Below are 14,610 nucleotides of genomic sequence, written 5' to 3'. Positions count from 1 at the left end.
CAGGAATGCAGGGCTGATTTAATATTAGGAAAACTAATAGTATAATTGACCATATTAATAATCAAATTAACAAGAACCATATGATCATCTCAATAGATGCAGAAAAAGCATTTGACAAAATCCAACATCCATTCCTACTGAAAACACTTGAGAGTATAGGAATAAATGGACTATTCCTTAAAATAGTCAGGAGCATATATTAAAAACCGTCAGTAAACATCATATGCAATGGGGATAAACTGGAACCTTTTCCAGTAAGATCAGGAGTGAAACAAGGTTGCTCACTATCACCATTACTATTCAATATTGTATTAGAAATGAAACTTGAAACTGGAAGATGAATGGATGTCCATCAATTGGAGAATGGTTGGGTAAATTATGGTATATGAAGGTTATGGAATATTATTGCTCTGTAAGAAATGACCAGCAGGAGGAATACAGAGAGGCCTGGAGAGACTTACATCAACTGATGCTGACTGAAATGAATAGAACCAGAAGATCGCTGTACAATGTTGTATGAAGATATATTCTGATGGAAGTGGATATCTTCAACATAAAGAAGATCCAACTCACTTCCAGTTGATCAATGATGGACAGAAACAGCTACACCCAGAGAAGGAACACTGGGAAGTGAATGTAAATTGTTAGCACTACTGTCTATCTACCCAGGTTACTTACACCTTCGGAATCTAATACTTAACGTGCAACAAAAAAAATGGGATTTACACACATATATTGTATCTAGGTAATATTGTAACACATGTAAAATGTATGGGATTGCCTGTCATCTAGGGGAGGGAGTAGAGAGAGGGAGGGGATAATTTCAAAAAATGAATACAAGGGATAATGTTATAAAAAAAATTACTCATGCATATATACTGTCAAAAAAATTTATAATTAAAAAGAAAGAAAGAAAGAAATGCTAGCCTCGGCAATAAGAGTCGAAAACGAGATTTAAGGAATTAGAGTAGGTAATGAGGAAACCAAACTATGACTCTTTGCAGATGATAGAATGGTATACTTAGAGAATCTCAGAGATTCTAATAGAAAGTTATTAGAAATAGTCCACAACTTTAACAAAGTTGCAGGATACAAAATAAATCCACATAAATCCTCAGCATTTTTATACATCACCAACAAAATCCACAAGCAAGAGATACAAAGAGAAATTCCATTCAAAACAACTGTCGACAGTATAAAATATTTGGGAATCCATCTACCAAAGGAAAGTCAGGAATTATATGAGCAAAATTACAAAACACTTACCACAAAAATAAAGTCAGATTTAAATAATTGGAAAGACATTAAGTGCTCTTGGATAGGCTGAAGGAATATAATAAAAACGACAATACTCCCTAAACGAATCTATTTATTTAGTGTCATACCAATCAGACTCCCAAGAAAGTATTTTAATGACCTAGGAAAAATAACAACAAAATTCATATGGAAGAACAAAAGGTCGAGAATTTCAAGGGAATTAATGAAAAAAAAAAAATCAGATGAAGGTGGCCTAGCTGTACCGATCTAAAACTATATTATAAAACAGCAGTCACCACAACCATTTAGTATTGGCTAAGAAATACATTAGTTGATCAGTGGAACAGGTTAGGTTCACAGGACAAAATAGTATACAACTATAGCAATGTAGTTTTTGACAAACCCAAAGATACCAACTTTTGGGATAAGAATTCATTATTTGACAAAAACTGCTGGGAAAACTGGAAATTAGTATGACATAAACTAGATATGGACCCATACTGAACACCACATACCAAGATAAGTTCAAAATGGGTCCATGATTTAGGCATAAAGAACAAGATCATAAATAAATTAGAGGAACATAGGATAGTTTACCTCTCAGACTTGTGGAAGAGGAAGGAATTTGTGACCAAAGAAGAACTAGAGATCATTATTGATCACAAAATAGAAGATTTTGATTACATCAAATTAAAAAGCTTATATACAAACAAAACTAATGCAAACAAGATTAGAAGGGAAATAATAAATTGGGAAAATATTTTTAAAGTTAAAGTTTCTGATAAAGGTCTCATTTCCAAAATATATAGAGAACTGACTCTAATTTATAAGAAATCAAACCATTCTCCAGTTGATAAATGGTCAAAGGATATGAACAGACAATTCTCAGATGATGAAATTGAAACTATTTCCACTCATATGAAAGAGTGTTCCAAATCACTATTGATCAGAGAAATGCAAATTAAGACAACTCTGAGATACCACTACTCACCTGTCAGATTAGCTGAGAGGAACAAATAATGATGAATGTTGGAGGGGTTGTGGGAAAACTGGGACACTGATGCATTGTTGGTGGAGTTGTGAAAGAATCCAACCATTCTGGAGAGCAATTTGGAATTATGCCCAAAAAGTTGTCAAACTGTGCATACCCTTTGACCCAGCAGTGCTACTACTGGGCTTATATCCCAAGGAAATACTAAAGAAGGGAAAGGGACCTGCATGTGCCAAAATGTTTGTGGCAGCCGTTTTTGTAGTGGCTAGAAACTGGAAAATGAATGGATGTCCATCCATTGGAGAATAGTTGGGTAAATTATGGTATATGAATGTTATGGAATATTATTGTTCTGTAAGAAATGACCAGCAGGAGGAATACAGAGAGGCTTGGAGACACTTATATGAACTGATGCTGAGTGAAATGAGCAGAACCAGGAGATCATTATACACTTCAACAATGATACTGTATGAGGATGGATTCTGATGGAAGTGGATATCTTCAAGAAAGAGAAGATCTAATTCAATTCCAATTGATCAATGATGGACAGAATCAGCTATACCCAGAGAAGGAACATTGGGAAATAAGTGTAAACTGCATTTTTGTTTTTCTTCCCAGGTTACTTTTACCTTTTGAATCCAATTCTCCCTGTGCAACAAGAAATTCGGTTCTCCACACATATATTGTATCTAGAATATACTATAACACATTTAACATGTATGGGATTACCTGTCATCTAGGGGAGGGAGTGGAGGGAAGGAGAGGAAAATTTGGAACAGAAGTGAGTAGAAGAGATAATGTTGTAAAAAATTATCCAGGCATATGTACTGTCAAAAATATATAATTATAAAATCAATTTTAAAATTATAATTATAAAATTACTTTTAAAATTTAAAAAAAAAGTGGGGAAAATTTGGAACAGGCTTTGGAAGGTCAATGTTGACAAATTACCCATGCATGTGTTTTGTAAATAAAAATCTATAATAAAATAAATTTTTTTTAAATCTCCTTTTTTTATTTCTTTAGAAATATTAAAAAATATATATTTCTCTAGTCCCAACCCTTTCCCACATTTTTCCTTTGGGAAAATGGTAATAAAGCCTTCCTTTGAAATGGAGGAAGAGTGCCAACCAAACTGTTTGTTTAGATGGAATTATTCACTGTCTTTCCCCAAGCGAACTGATTGGTGCCAGAGCCCACTTAAGGACAGTATTTTCTTTGGAAAGTCAAGCTTAAGATCTTGATCATATAACTGTGAATAATAGGTATAATCGAACTGCCTATGTTTAACATATATTAGATTACTTGCCTGTAGGGAGGGGGGAAGGGAGGGTGGTAGAAAAAAATCTGGAACATAAGGTTTTGCAGGGGTGAGTGTTGAAAATTGTGCTGTGTTTCGAAAATAAAAACCTTTATTTTTAAAAAAGGTATCGATCATAGGAAGAAACTGAGTGGTGACTCTTCTGGAATGTTAAGCCCCAAACTCTGTTTGGGTAACTTTTATTTGTTCAAGATTCCCATGAATCTCGGGGGAGGGACAGTCATTTCAGAGGGCATGGAAGACTGTGTCATTCGGGACAGGTCTCTCTCCAAGGTGGAAAAGCATTGGCTCTATACTCAGCATTGTTTCTGGCAGACTCAAGACCATATTGCAGAGAATTTTATGGGTTTTCTATCTTTGCAATGCCTATGACACAGTCAGGCGACTGTCGGGTTTAAGCCCACAAAGGAGGAAAAGAACCCATATGTGCAAAGCTCCTTGAGCATCTTTTCCTGGTGATCGCCCAAATCTGGAAACTCTTGGGGAACGGCTAAATATGGTATGGAATGGAACATCGGCGAGCCCTGACAAATGCCGGAAAGGCAAGTTTGCCAGCAAACTAGGCAGCCCTTCAGGAGCGGACGCTGAGCAGGGAGAAAAGCCACTCTGAAGGCCTTTAGGATGCCAGTCAGCACGGGAGAGAGTCAGAATCCAAAAGAACAAAAGTGAAACTTGCACATACACCCTCCCCGCCCCTGCCCTCCGCCGGTAAGAGGCGGCGGTCGCGGGCGAGCCGAAGGTCCGGGTAGCCCTGCGGCAGCAGCGCCGTACAAGTGAGGGGAGAGAGGGCAGGCTTCGGAGATCCCGGTGCGATTGTCGCCGAGGGCCCGGCGGAGATTCGGGGGCTGGGTCGGCAGATGGAACCGGGCCTGGGACTGAAGGGGGCGGGGTGGGAAGAAGGAGGGCAGGGCCAAACCGGGAACTGCGCACCTAGGGGGCGAGATTGCAGGAGGTGGGAAAAGGAGTCTCTGGCCAATCAAGTTCCTGGGAGGGGACGGGCCCCTCCCTCGGGGAGGAGCCAGAGTGAAGAGAGCCCGGAGGAAGGACGTACCAATCTGGGGCAGCGGGGAGGAGCTGTCAGCTGAGGTCCTGTGTATCTGGTTCGAGCCAGGGGAACGCCTGGGAACCGGCCGTTGCTGTCGCCTGACGTTCTTAACCTCTCCTGAGCGGCCTGAGAGATTGCCGGTCGACTGACACCGCCCCCGAATAAATCCCGTCTTCTCCTCTTTCAACCTTCCTCCCCACCCGCCGCCGTCCGTGACTCCGCCCGAACCGCCCCCGCCGACACCTGGGACTGTACCAAGTCTGCTCGGAGGGCTTTCCCTTTTACTCCCGGGGGCCCTCGGCTCGGCGCGGCGGGGCCTCGGCTCGGAACCGAGCTCTTCCCGTCCCCGCTCTCCCCCCTCCCGGAGGCCGAGCCTGTGGGAAGTTCCGGGCTCCTCCTCCTCCTCCTGGCCCCGAGGCGGGGCCTTGTGCGCAGGTGCCTGAGCCGCAGCTGCTTGGGCGGCTGCGGGGACCCGGGCTCGAAGTCGGTACGGGAACCGCGCCAGGGATAGCGACCGGCCCAGGCGAGGGCGCAGGGCGCAGCGCGGCGCGATCGGGATCTCGCTCCTGGGGCTCCGCGGCGGCGGCCAGGCCCATGGGCGGCTGAGCGGGACGACGCGGGCGGGTCGAGCCCAGCCGCCATGGCCGACGACTACTGGGACCTCCCGCGCCGCCGCCGCCGCCGCCGGGGCCGACGCCGCCGCCTCCGGGGCCTGCCCGGAGCCGCCGCCCACGGAGCCCAGGGGGCCGTCGCCGCCGCAGCCGCCACCGCGCCGGGCCCGCAGCACTGAGGCCCCCCGCGCCCCCGCGCCCCAGCGCGCGTCCCCACCCCCGCTGCCTCCGGTAAGCGCCCACCCCTCCCCCGCCGCCACCCCCCCCTCCTTTTATCCCCCGAAGGGAGGGGGCCCAGGCCGGAGGATGCGAGCTTGGGAGTTTCCTACAATGCACTGGGGCCTGGGGGAAAAGGGGGGGGGTGTGGCCACCTTGGAACTCTGCCCTCCACTCATCCCACCCAAACCCTGCCTTCTAGAGCCACCCCCAGTCTCCTACCCTGGTCCGCTGTCTACCTAGCACCCCAAGATCCTGTGGGAAATGGGGGGAAGGAATGAGTGATCTCTAGTCCTCCAGTCCTCAGCAATCGGTTCCTCGGGGTTCCCCAGGCTCCCCAAGAACAAGAGGCAGTGTGGTGCATGCAGGGCTTGTTCCAGTGCGATGACTTTGCCTTAAATGCTGGCTCTGCCGTTTCCTACCTGTGTGACCTTGGGCAAGTCAATTGGAGCTTCCTTTGCCTCCTCTGTGAAGTGAGATTGAGCTAAGTGATGCTGAAGGGCCTTTCCAACCCTAATTCCGTGATCCCCAACTCTTCAAGGACTCCTTCCTTTCTTCTCCCCCAAGACTTGTCAGGATTCTCTGCTTCCTCCTTCCCCACCCTCTTGGGGGAAAAAAAGCCCATCCTCAGTAATATGGCCCCTAACGGGAATAGGAGGCTCCTCCCTTCCCCTGGAATGAGATTCTTAGGTAATTCTAAAGTGCTTCCCTATAAAACTCCCCCCCCCCCCATTCCTTTAAAAGTCTTCTTCCACAGAAATCCTCATCATAACATGCATTTCTACAATTTGGCAAAAGACTTTTATGTGGATTGTCTTTTAACCCCCACAACCGCTGTGGGAAGTAGAGGCTATCATTCCCATTTTTTGGTGGAGGCAATGGAAGTTGCAGCTTGCACAGAGTACAGCACCTGATTGCCTGGGGAAGCTCCCTGGCCAGCCCCCCGGGTCCCATGGGCTCCCTTCTACATAAGAAGAGGTTCTTCCAGCAGCATCTGGAAATTCAAGGGGCTCCTCTCCCTCCCGAGAAGCAGGCGGTCAGGTGGACATCAGAAGGCAGAAGTCCCAGCTGCTAGCCCACCATATGACCTTGGTTCCGTTCTTGGATATTTTGGGTAGTCGGTACCTTTCCAGCAAGCTCCAGAAATTCTTCTGCATCCTAGACACAAAAGTCCCTCCCTCCTGCCAGCCTTCCCATCAGCAGGCCATCAACTGTTTCCTTAGCTCCTGCCATTCCTAGGCTCGAGCTCCCCGCCCCCATTTCTCAGGGCTCTTGGCCCGCTGAGAGGGAAAGCAGAGGATGGTGCTTACTCGGACCCTATGGAAACCGGACTCCTGGGTCAAGGGACAAGGTTGCAGACCTCCACCTTGCAAAGTGACCAGGGCGATAGAGGAGACAGTGGGGGCCAACTCCGAAACCTAAGTGCCGCAAGAAGCCCTGGTTTGGAGTCCCACTCGGGCCATTTGCCACGTAACCATGAAATCAGAACCTCTGACTCCCTGGTCCCTAATCTGTAACATGAGGCTCAAGTGAACTCGAACCTGTAAAAGCTCCATTAGGAAGAGGGGACAGTTGCTTTCTGCTGGGAATGGCCTTAGCCGGCCCGGCTTTCCCAGGAATGGGGCAGCTCCCTGACCTGACCTCCTGCTCTCCCTTTCCTTATTTTTCCCCAAGCATCTGGTACCTCCAGACATCCCGCTTGGCTGCATTTCTCCTCTGGGGCCTCGGACCATCTGGGGCCAAGACCGGGCAGCTAATACATTGGGCACACAGAGAATCCTGAGGTCTCCCCGAACGTCCTTCCCTTTCCCCAAGATCCCCTCTGTCCCTTCCCTGCCAGTACTCAGGCTCTAGCCCCGAAGCCTCTCCATGGTCTCGGCCCTGCAGATCCTCTCCCGTCCCTGCCAAAGCCCAGGCCTAGGCCCCCCTGCCAGCCTTTGCTGAGATATTTATAGCTGCTGAGTCAGCCAGGGCCTCTCCCTGCAACCAGGGCTAGGCCCGAGATAGAGGAACACCCCCTTTCTTGCCTGGGATGGGGGGGGGGGGGCGGTGAGGCTGAAGCTCAACCTTAAAGCTTGCTTCCCCGGGCCACTCTGCTGTTCTGTGGGGAGTCACAGGCGGGAAGGAGGAACCCTAGAACTGGACTAGGGAGACCCTGGGGAAGAAAGTGAAGGGAACTCCAGCTCCTGTCCCACCTGGCTTTTCTGGGGGTGGGTGGGGGACTCCTTATATGCTCATTATTGAATCTCCTTACCCAGCAGCTGGGAGGACAGACAGGTCATTCTGCGAGCTGCCCTATTCAAGTAAGAAGGAGGGTGGGGGAAACAGCCCCTAAAGCTCTTGGGTCCAGGAGCTAGGTCTCTAGCTAGTTCCCCCTCTCTCCCGAGCCCCCCCTCCCCCCCCCTAGCTGGCCTATGGGACTGTCCAATTTAGTCCCCGTGGCAACCGTTGCCAGGGTCATGTGATTCCCTGGGGCAGTGGGAACATTCCGTCCCCTGGCAGTTGGGGGGGATGTGGGGCTGGTGCCAACGGAACATACCATTCTATGGCCGCATCCGGGGCCGACTTGCGGGGCATGCGGGAGAAGCCGAACCCCCTGCCCAACCTGCCCTTTCCCCCGATGAGCTCTGTCGGGGGGCCCTGGGCTCCTCCCCCAGCCAGCCTATGGGGCAGGGTGGCACACAGGGAGGAGGCTCCATGCCCTTGGCCAGCCACCCGACTCTTGCCAGCCAGGTGGGCTTGCTGCCCTCGGAGACCCTGCCCCAGAGAAGCCTTGGGGAGCAGGGACTTAGTCTGCCCCCTCCCCCAGGTCACCATGGACCGAATGAAGAAGATCAAGCGGCAGCTCTCCATGACGCTCCGGGGAAGCCGACCCTCAGAGAAGAGCGGTGGCTCAGAGCAGATCAACATCGAAGACAGTAACTGCAGTGACAATGGTGAGGGCAGGCCCAAGAGGCTTCTGGGGGCCCACTGGGGTCTCCCTGTCGCTGGGCGGCTCCCTTCGGATTTGGGTGATTTGTTTTCTCCCTTTTCTTCCTTTCTTGTGTGCTTCCTGCTATTCCCATGTGTCATCCCCTGTCCATTACCCACCCTCCCTTTGGCTTTGCTCCATGGCCCAGGCCCTAGCCCTGGTGGGAGGAAGGGCATCTTGCCCTCGTCCCACAGCCTGCTACCCACGGTTCGCCTGCCCCCCCGAGCATCCAGGAGCTTGCCCGCCCTTGGCCCCACCCCCTGGGCACCCCGGCAGCCTCCACCGCCGCCGGCCCGCCGGCCCCGGGCCAGTCGCAGCCTCAGCTCCCCACTGGACCATGGCACCAGACTAGGTGACTATATGCCCCCCCGGCTCGGCTGGCCGAGGCCTGGCCCGCCGTGTCTGCGGCCTCTGACTTCCAGCCCGGTTCTAGGCCTGTGCTTTATGCAGAGGTCCGGCTCTCTGGAGTGGTTCTGGGGCACCGAGTGTCCGAGGGCCTCTGAGGCTGTCGTGTGTTAGAGGGTGAGGGAGGGTGGGGGGGGAGGGAAAGGGCAAGCTGAAGGGAAAGGAGGGATGCCTGTGGCTACTGAGCCGACCCCTACTCCACCCCAGAGATCGTGCATGAAGATTTGAAGATTGGTTCAGATGGGGAGAGCGACCAGGCATCAGCCACGTCCTCTGATGAGGTGCAATCACCCGTGAGGGTCCGAATGCGAAACCATCCGGCCCGCAAGATCTCTACTGAGGTAGGCTTGGCCAGAGATGGTGAGCTGGCAGGCAGGGGCAGCTCCATCCCGTTAGTTCGGTCTTGCTGGCCATCTCTATCCGGCTGTGCTCTCATCCCTCTGTCCGCTCCGAAGTGGAGCGCAGGGCAGCCGGGCCCTCCTGGATCCCGGGTCTGCCATAACCTCTTTGCTCTCCCCTCTCTTACTCTGGGATGAGTTCATTGATTACCTCGGGGAGATCCCACTGGACACATCTAAACTGGAGGGGGAGTCTAGGCCGAAGCCTTTGGCCCCGTGGGGCTCCGAAGGGTCATCCCCCTGCGCCTGAGCTTCACGTTCACGATCTGGCACACGATTTGTCTGATTCTCCATACTCTTGGCATCTCTCTGGAGAGAAGCACCTCAGATAGGGACCTTCAGGCCTTCTCTGAGCCTTCCCTGACTTGCAGCTCTTCTGAAGCCCCTTCACTTTCCCCGACTCTTAAAGGATCAAGTTGTCTTCCTCTGGTTTGAAGGTGTCTTATGCCCCCAGACTCTGTTCTGGGAGGGCCTCTGGAAGCTGGCTGGGTCAGCTCGGATCCGAGTGACAGGGGTCTTTTGACGTCGTCCCTGGAAGACCTCTAGTGGCAGTGGGAGATGGGGAGCAAGAATAGGGCCAGATGGGATCCTCTGCCTTTTCTGCTTATAGTTGTGTCCTCTGTTCCGTCCCGGAAGTTTCCAGAGTCTGGCTGTTCCCCGGCCTAACTGAGCGCGGGACATTCTCCCGCTGGCCACCCGCCGAGGTGCCTGCTTCTCCGATTGCTAAATGCCCGAACCATCCTCTCAGCTCCATCTGTTTTATTTGCCCCCCTCCCATCCTCAGCAGAGACTGACCCCCTTTTCTGCCTCTTGAATCTCAGGACATCAACAAGCGCCTCTCCCTACCTGCCGACATCCGGCTGCCTGAGGGCTATCTGGAGAAGCTGACCCTCAATAGCCCGCTCTTTGACAAGCCCCTGAGCCGGCGCCTCCGCCGGGTCTCCCTGGTGAGGAGCCGCTCGCCAGGAATCCTTGGCCTCTGTGGGTGCTGGTCCTGTCTCGGTCTTGTTCCCCATTGCCACCATCCCTTCCCTCAGTCCCCGGGCCCAGTTGCGTTTGCTGCTAGCTGACCCCTTTGCCTTTTCTCTGTAGTCTGAAATTGGCTTTGGCAAGCTGGAGACATATGTGAAGCTGGATAAACTGGGAGAGGTGAGCAGACGGGGCGGGCTGGGAGGGGGGGGAGGGGCAGGTAGAATCTTGGTGATTCCAGGTCCCAGGCCTGACTGCCTCCCCTCCCCCGGCCCCCAGGGTACCTATGCCACTGTATATAAGGGGAAGAGCAAGTTGACAGACAACCTGGTTGCCCTGAAGGAGATCCGGCTGGAGCATGAGGAGGGTGCCCCCTGCACCGCCATTCGAGAAGGTGCTGGGGAGGGACGAGGGGGGCGGGAGGGAACACGTCACTGCAGTCCCAAGGGCCTCGAACCTCGGGCTGATCCCCACCCTCACGTCGCCTTCCCCTCGTGTCTCGCTCACAGTATCTCTGCTGAAGGACCTGAAACACGCCAACATTGTCACCCTGCATGACATCATTCACACTGACAAGTCCCTGACCCTGGTCTTTGAGTATCTGGTAAGACGGCAGGGGCCCAGGGCTCAGGAGAAACACGGCCCGGGATTCGGGAAAACACAGGGTGTCGTCTCCTCTCTCCCTCTCAGGACAAGGACCTGAAGCAGTACCTGGAGGACTGCGGCAACGTCATTAACGTGCACAACGTCAAGGTCTGCGGGAGGGAGGGGCTTGTCCCCCTTGTCCCCCTTGTCCTTGCCATTCAGGGCTCAGCCTTCATGGCCTCTTCTTCTTGTTCCCCAGCTCTTCTTGTTTCAGCTGCTCCGGGGCCTGGCCTACTGTCACCGACAGAAGGTGCTACACCGTGACCTCAAACCCCAGAATCTGCTGATCAACGAGCGAGGGGAGCTCAAGCTAGCGGACTTTGGTATGGCTGGCTCTGACCTTGGCCTACTGCCCCCGGCACCCTCGATCTTACCCTCTAACCGCCCTTTCTTTCCCGACCTGTCCCCCCCCCCCCAGATCTCACCCCACGATGCCCGACTGACCCAGACCCTAATGTCTCACAGGCCTGGCCAGGGCCAAGTCCATCCCAACCAAAACGTACTCTAACGAGGTGGTGACGCTGTGGTACCGGCCTCCGGACATCCTGCTGGGCTCCACCGACTACTCCACCCAGATAGACATGTGGTGAGGCCATGGGTGAGAAAGGGCCGTGGAGGGCTAGGCACCTTGCGGTCCCGGCCCCTCTCAGGCCCCCCCCCTTTTCTCCCCACCTGTGTAGGGGCGTGGGCTGCATTTTCTACGAGATGGCCACGGGCAGGCCCCTCTTCCCGGGCTCCACGGTGGAGGAACAGTTGCATTTCATCTTTCGCATTCTGGGTGAGGGCTGTGGGGAGCCTGGGAGGGGCGGCCACCCCACCCCCCCAACATTCCGCAGGCTCCTCCACTGACAGGTTCTTCTTTCCTTGGCTCCTTCCTCCAGGGACCCCCACTGAAGAGACTTGGCCGGGAATCTCCTCCAACGAAGAGTTCAAAAACTATGATTACCCCAAATATCGAGCGGAGGCACTACTGAGCCACGCACCCCGGTAAGAATGGGGGGGGGGAGCTGTGGGGAGGATGGGGGGAGGAGAAAAGGAGGGAGACCTGGGACCAAGGATTCTCTTTGTGTCTGCCGCAGGCTGGACACCGATGGGGCGGACCTCTTGGGCAGACTCCTGCAGGTGAGGGCTGCCTGGAACTGGGGTCCCAAGGGAAGCCCAAAAGGAAAGGAACCCCAGCAACTTGAGGACTGGGAGAGGGGGATAGGAAGCAGGGCAGTGGCCGGGGCGCCAGTTCACGGGCCTCTTCATTGTCAGTTTGAAGGACGGAATCGGATCTCTGCGGATGACGCCATGAGACACCCCTTCTTCCAGAGTTTGGGGTCCAGAATTCATAAACTCCCTGACAGTGAGTGGGCTGGGGCTAGTTGGGAGGGGACGCCTCCCGGGCTGGCTTGGCCTGCCGGGAAACTCCAATGATTGCTCTTGGCCTCTGCTCTTTCTGCAGCTACTTCCATATTTGCACTAAAGGAGATCCAGTTACAGAAGGAGACGGGCCTTCGCGCAGCCTCCCTCACAGACTCGGGTGGGTGTGGTTCCCACCCCCTAGGCTCCTCCAGCTGTGTGCCGGCTGGCTCTTCCCAATAGCTCTCTGCTTCCCCCCACAGGCAGGCCAGCCTTCCGGGTGGTGGACACCGAGTTCTAAGCCCTCGGGGCAACTGGCTTTGAGAAGGTGCTGGTGACTGGCTGGAGGCTGAAGCCTCCGGAGGCCCACGGAGGCCGCTGGGAGAAGGGCTGCAGTGGAGCCAGTCCTGCTCTCTACCTATCTCTCCCCCGCCCTTTCCCCCCCCCCTCCCCGCACAGCTCGCACCTCGCCGCTGCCAGGCCCCTCCACTAACCTGCCTGCTCCTGGCTCAGCTGCCTCCCCCGCCCCCCACTCTCCTCCACCCGACTTGTGGAAGGGTGCTAACAAAGCTCTTCCCTCCCTCCCTCCGCTGTCTGCTGTCTGTTTGTTTCCCTCCAGTCATCGGACAGCGCGGCCGGGGCGGCCTCCGGCTCGGGGCGGCAGCCCCCCCACTGACACCCTCCTTTCTGTGCTCATCTTTCCCCTGCAGCCCCCGAGGAGTGGGAGGGAGACTGGGAGGGAAGGAGGCGGGCCAAGGTCTCGGGCACCCCCCAAGCGGAGGTGATCCTGCGCTCCGAGACGGGCTGCTGCGGCCCCAGCCTCCTCCTGCGTCCCCTCCATCCATTTGTCCTTTTTAAAAAAAAAAAAAAAATATTATTATTTTGAATGAGGATTTTATTTTTTAAACGTAATGATATCCGTAACATGCCAGACGACTGGGCCTGCCCCGCCCCCTGCGTAGGCCCCTAGTATTATGTGCATCGAGTGTCCCCCACCTCCCCAGCTGCTGGCCAATCAGAAGGCCGGGACCTTGGCCCGGCTCCAGCCCCTCCTCTCCTCCCCGCCCCTTTCCCTGCAGCCCGGGGGCTCGACGAAGGACCTGGGGGCCGAGGGGAGGGGTGAGATTCTTTCTCGCAGCTCTCCGCTAGGGGCTCGGGAGGTGCCCGAAGGCCAGGTCTGGGATCCCGCCGGGCTGGCTCCGCCCTTTCCCCCGTGGCCCCCTTCTCGGTGTCCCGAATCGACGCTCCGCCCCTGCTCACCTCCCCACCCCGCCCCCGCCCCCTCGGTGCCGACGGGCAGAGACGGGGCTCCGGGAGAGGGGGGAACTGGAAGGCAGGGCAGGGGAGGGAGGGAGTTGCTCCCACCACCGGGAGCTGGGGCCTCAGGCCCCTGGACGGTTCCTTCTCTTCCTTCGCCCCGGCCCGTGCGGGGCGGGGCGTTGGCTCCCGCGCGGGGGGCGGGAGGAGGGGGGCTCGGCTCCCCTGTACACCCTGGTCGCTGTATGAACTATTAAAGGCTCAAGTGAAGGCGAGCGAGTGAGCGTGCGTGCGTGCGTGCCTGCCTCCGTCTGTTTGTCTGTCCGCCCGCACAACGACGACTTGGCGCTCGTACCGCCTATCCCGGGGCCAGCCGACGCGGCCCCCTTTCCGCACACCACGAGGCGGGCGCATCGAGGGCTGCTCGGGCAGCATAGATTAGGCGCCAGCTGCGTGCGCGCGGGGGGGGGGGCGGGGAGGGGACCGGAGAGAGGGTCCGAACGCGGGCGGAGGCGGAGGCTGTAGCCGCCACGGCCGCAGCCAAGACCGCGCGGAGGCAGCAGCTCGAGCCCTCGGGGCGCAGCGACGACCAACGCGCAGCGGCGCCGGCCGACCGTCCCTCGGCGGGATTCTGACGTCGGGGGTGGGGCGCCTGGCGGGCGGGCGGGCACTCGCCAGGCAGCTGGGCGCCTGGCGGGCTGCGGCGCGGCGCGTAGCCTCGTGTGGCCCGGGTTGCTGCGGATTGCGGAGCGGGGTGGAGCGCGGCGCGGCTGCACCGGCGGCGGCGGCGGCGGCAGCAGCAGCAACTGCAGCACCGAAGGAGCGAGAAAGCGAGCCTCAGTCGTCCGGCCCCCCCTCGGGCCCGAACGCCCCGCAGTGCATGGGGAAGCCCCCCGCGGAGCGCCCCGGAGCCAAGAGGCCGCCGGCCCGGCCCCCTCCGGGCCCCGCCCCCAAGCGGGCCCCGGTCCCGGCCGCGCTCGCCGCCGCCGCCGCCGCCGCGCCCCGCTCGGCCCCGCTAAGCCCCGGTCCCCGAGAGCGCGCGGCTTCCGCCGCTCCCGCCGGCTACCGTTACTGCGGGCCCGGCGCGGCCCCGGGCCCGGCCTCGGCGTCGCGCGCGCGCCACCCTCGCGCCCGCCCCGCCAGGGCGCCCGCCCCGCGGAGGGCGGGCCGAGGCCGCGCC

At 55.5% G+C, this 14,610-nt stretch overlaps 2 protein-coding genes across 11 annotated transcripts in view; one reads left to right on the top strand and one right to left on the bottom strand.

Annotated features, from left to right (window-relative positions):
- UXT (ubiquitously expressed prefoldin like chaperone) overlaps window positions 1–4,992 on the bottom strand; it is a 44,068-nt gene extending 39,076 nt beyond the window's left edge. The window contains exon 1 of the mRNA XM_074277220.1: window positions 4,621–4,992. The gene's annotated coding sequence lies outside the window, so the exon portion shown is untranslated. The remainder of the gene's footprint in view (window positions 1–4,620) is intronic.
- Window positions 4,993–5,256: 264 nt separating this feature from the next.
- On the top strand, window positions 5,257–13,066 carry CDK16 (cyclin dependent kinase 16). 10 transcript variants are annotated; one of them, XM_074277212.1, is made up of 18 exons: window positions 5,257–5,456; window positions 5,774–5,914; window positions 7,700–7,744; window positions 8,251–8,377; window positions 8,561–8,764; window positions 9,025–9,158; window positions 10,037–10,162; window positions 10,308–10,364; window positions 10,464–10,578; window positions 10,694–10,788; window positions 10,875–10,937; window positions 11,029–11,152; window positions 11,295–11,415; window positions 11,510–11,607; window positions 11,711–11,816; window positions 11,909–11,951; window positions 12,087–12,177; window positions 12,277–13,066. In XM_074277212.1, exons 2-18 carry the CDS (start codon window positions 5,804–5,806, stop codon window positions 12,414–12,416), a joined length of 1,800 nt encoding a protein of 599 aa, XP_074133313.1. In that variant the 5' UTR covers window positions 5,257–5,456; window positions 5,774–5,803; the 3' UTR covers window positions 12,417–13,066. The 10 variants fall into 10 exon arrangements, with proteins under 10 accessions (XP_074133313.1, XP_074133311.1, XP_074133308.1 ...); XM_074277206.1 differs by lacking the exons at window positions 5,257–5,456; window positions 5,774–5,914; window positions 7,700–7,744 and adding an exon at window positions 7,908–8,174 and having other exon boundaries at window positions 12,277–12,354; window positions 12,437–13,066; XM_074277210.1 differs by lacking the exons at window positions 5,774–5,914; window positions 7,700–7,744 and having other exon boundaries at window positions 5,374–5,456.
- The last annotated feature ends 1,544 nt before the right edge of the window (window positions 13,067–14,610 follow it).

The sequence above is a fragment of the Sminthopsis crassicaudata genome, chromosome X (assembly GCF_048593235.1).
Source record: "Sminthopsis crassicaudata isolate SCR6 chromosome X, ASM4859323v1, whole genome shotgun sequence".
Taxonomy (NCBI): Eukaryota; Metazoa; Chordata; class Mammalia; order Dasyuromorphia; family Dasyuridae; genus Sminthopsis; species Sminthopsis crassicaudata.
Note: the sequence above shows the minus strand (reverse complement) of the source record. Positions and strands in the feature narration are given on the sequence as shown.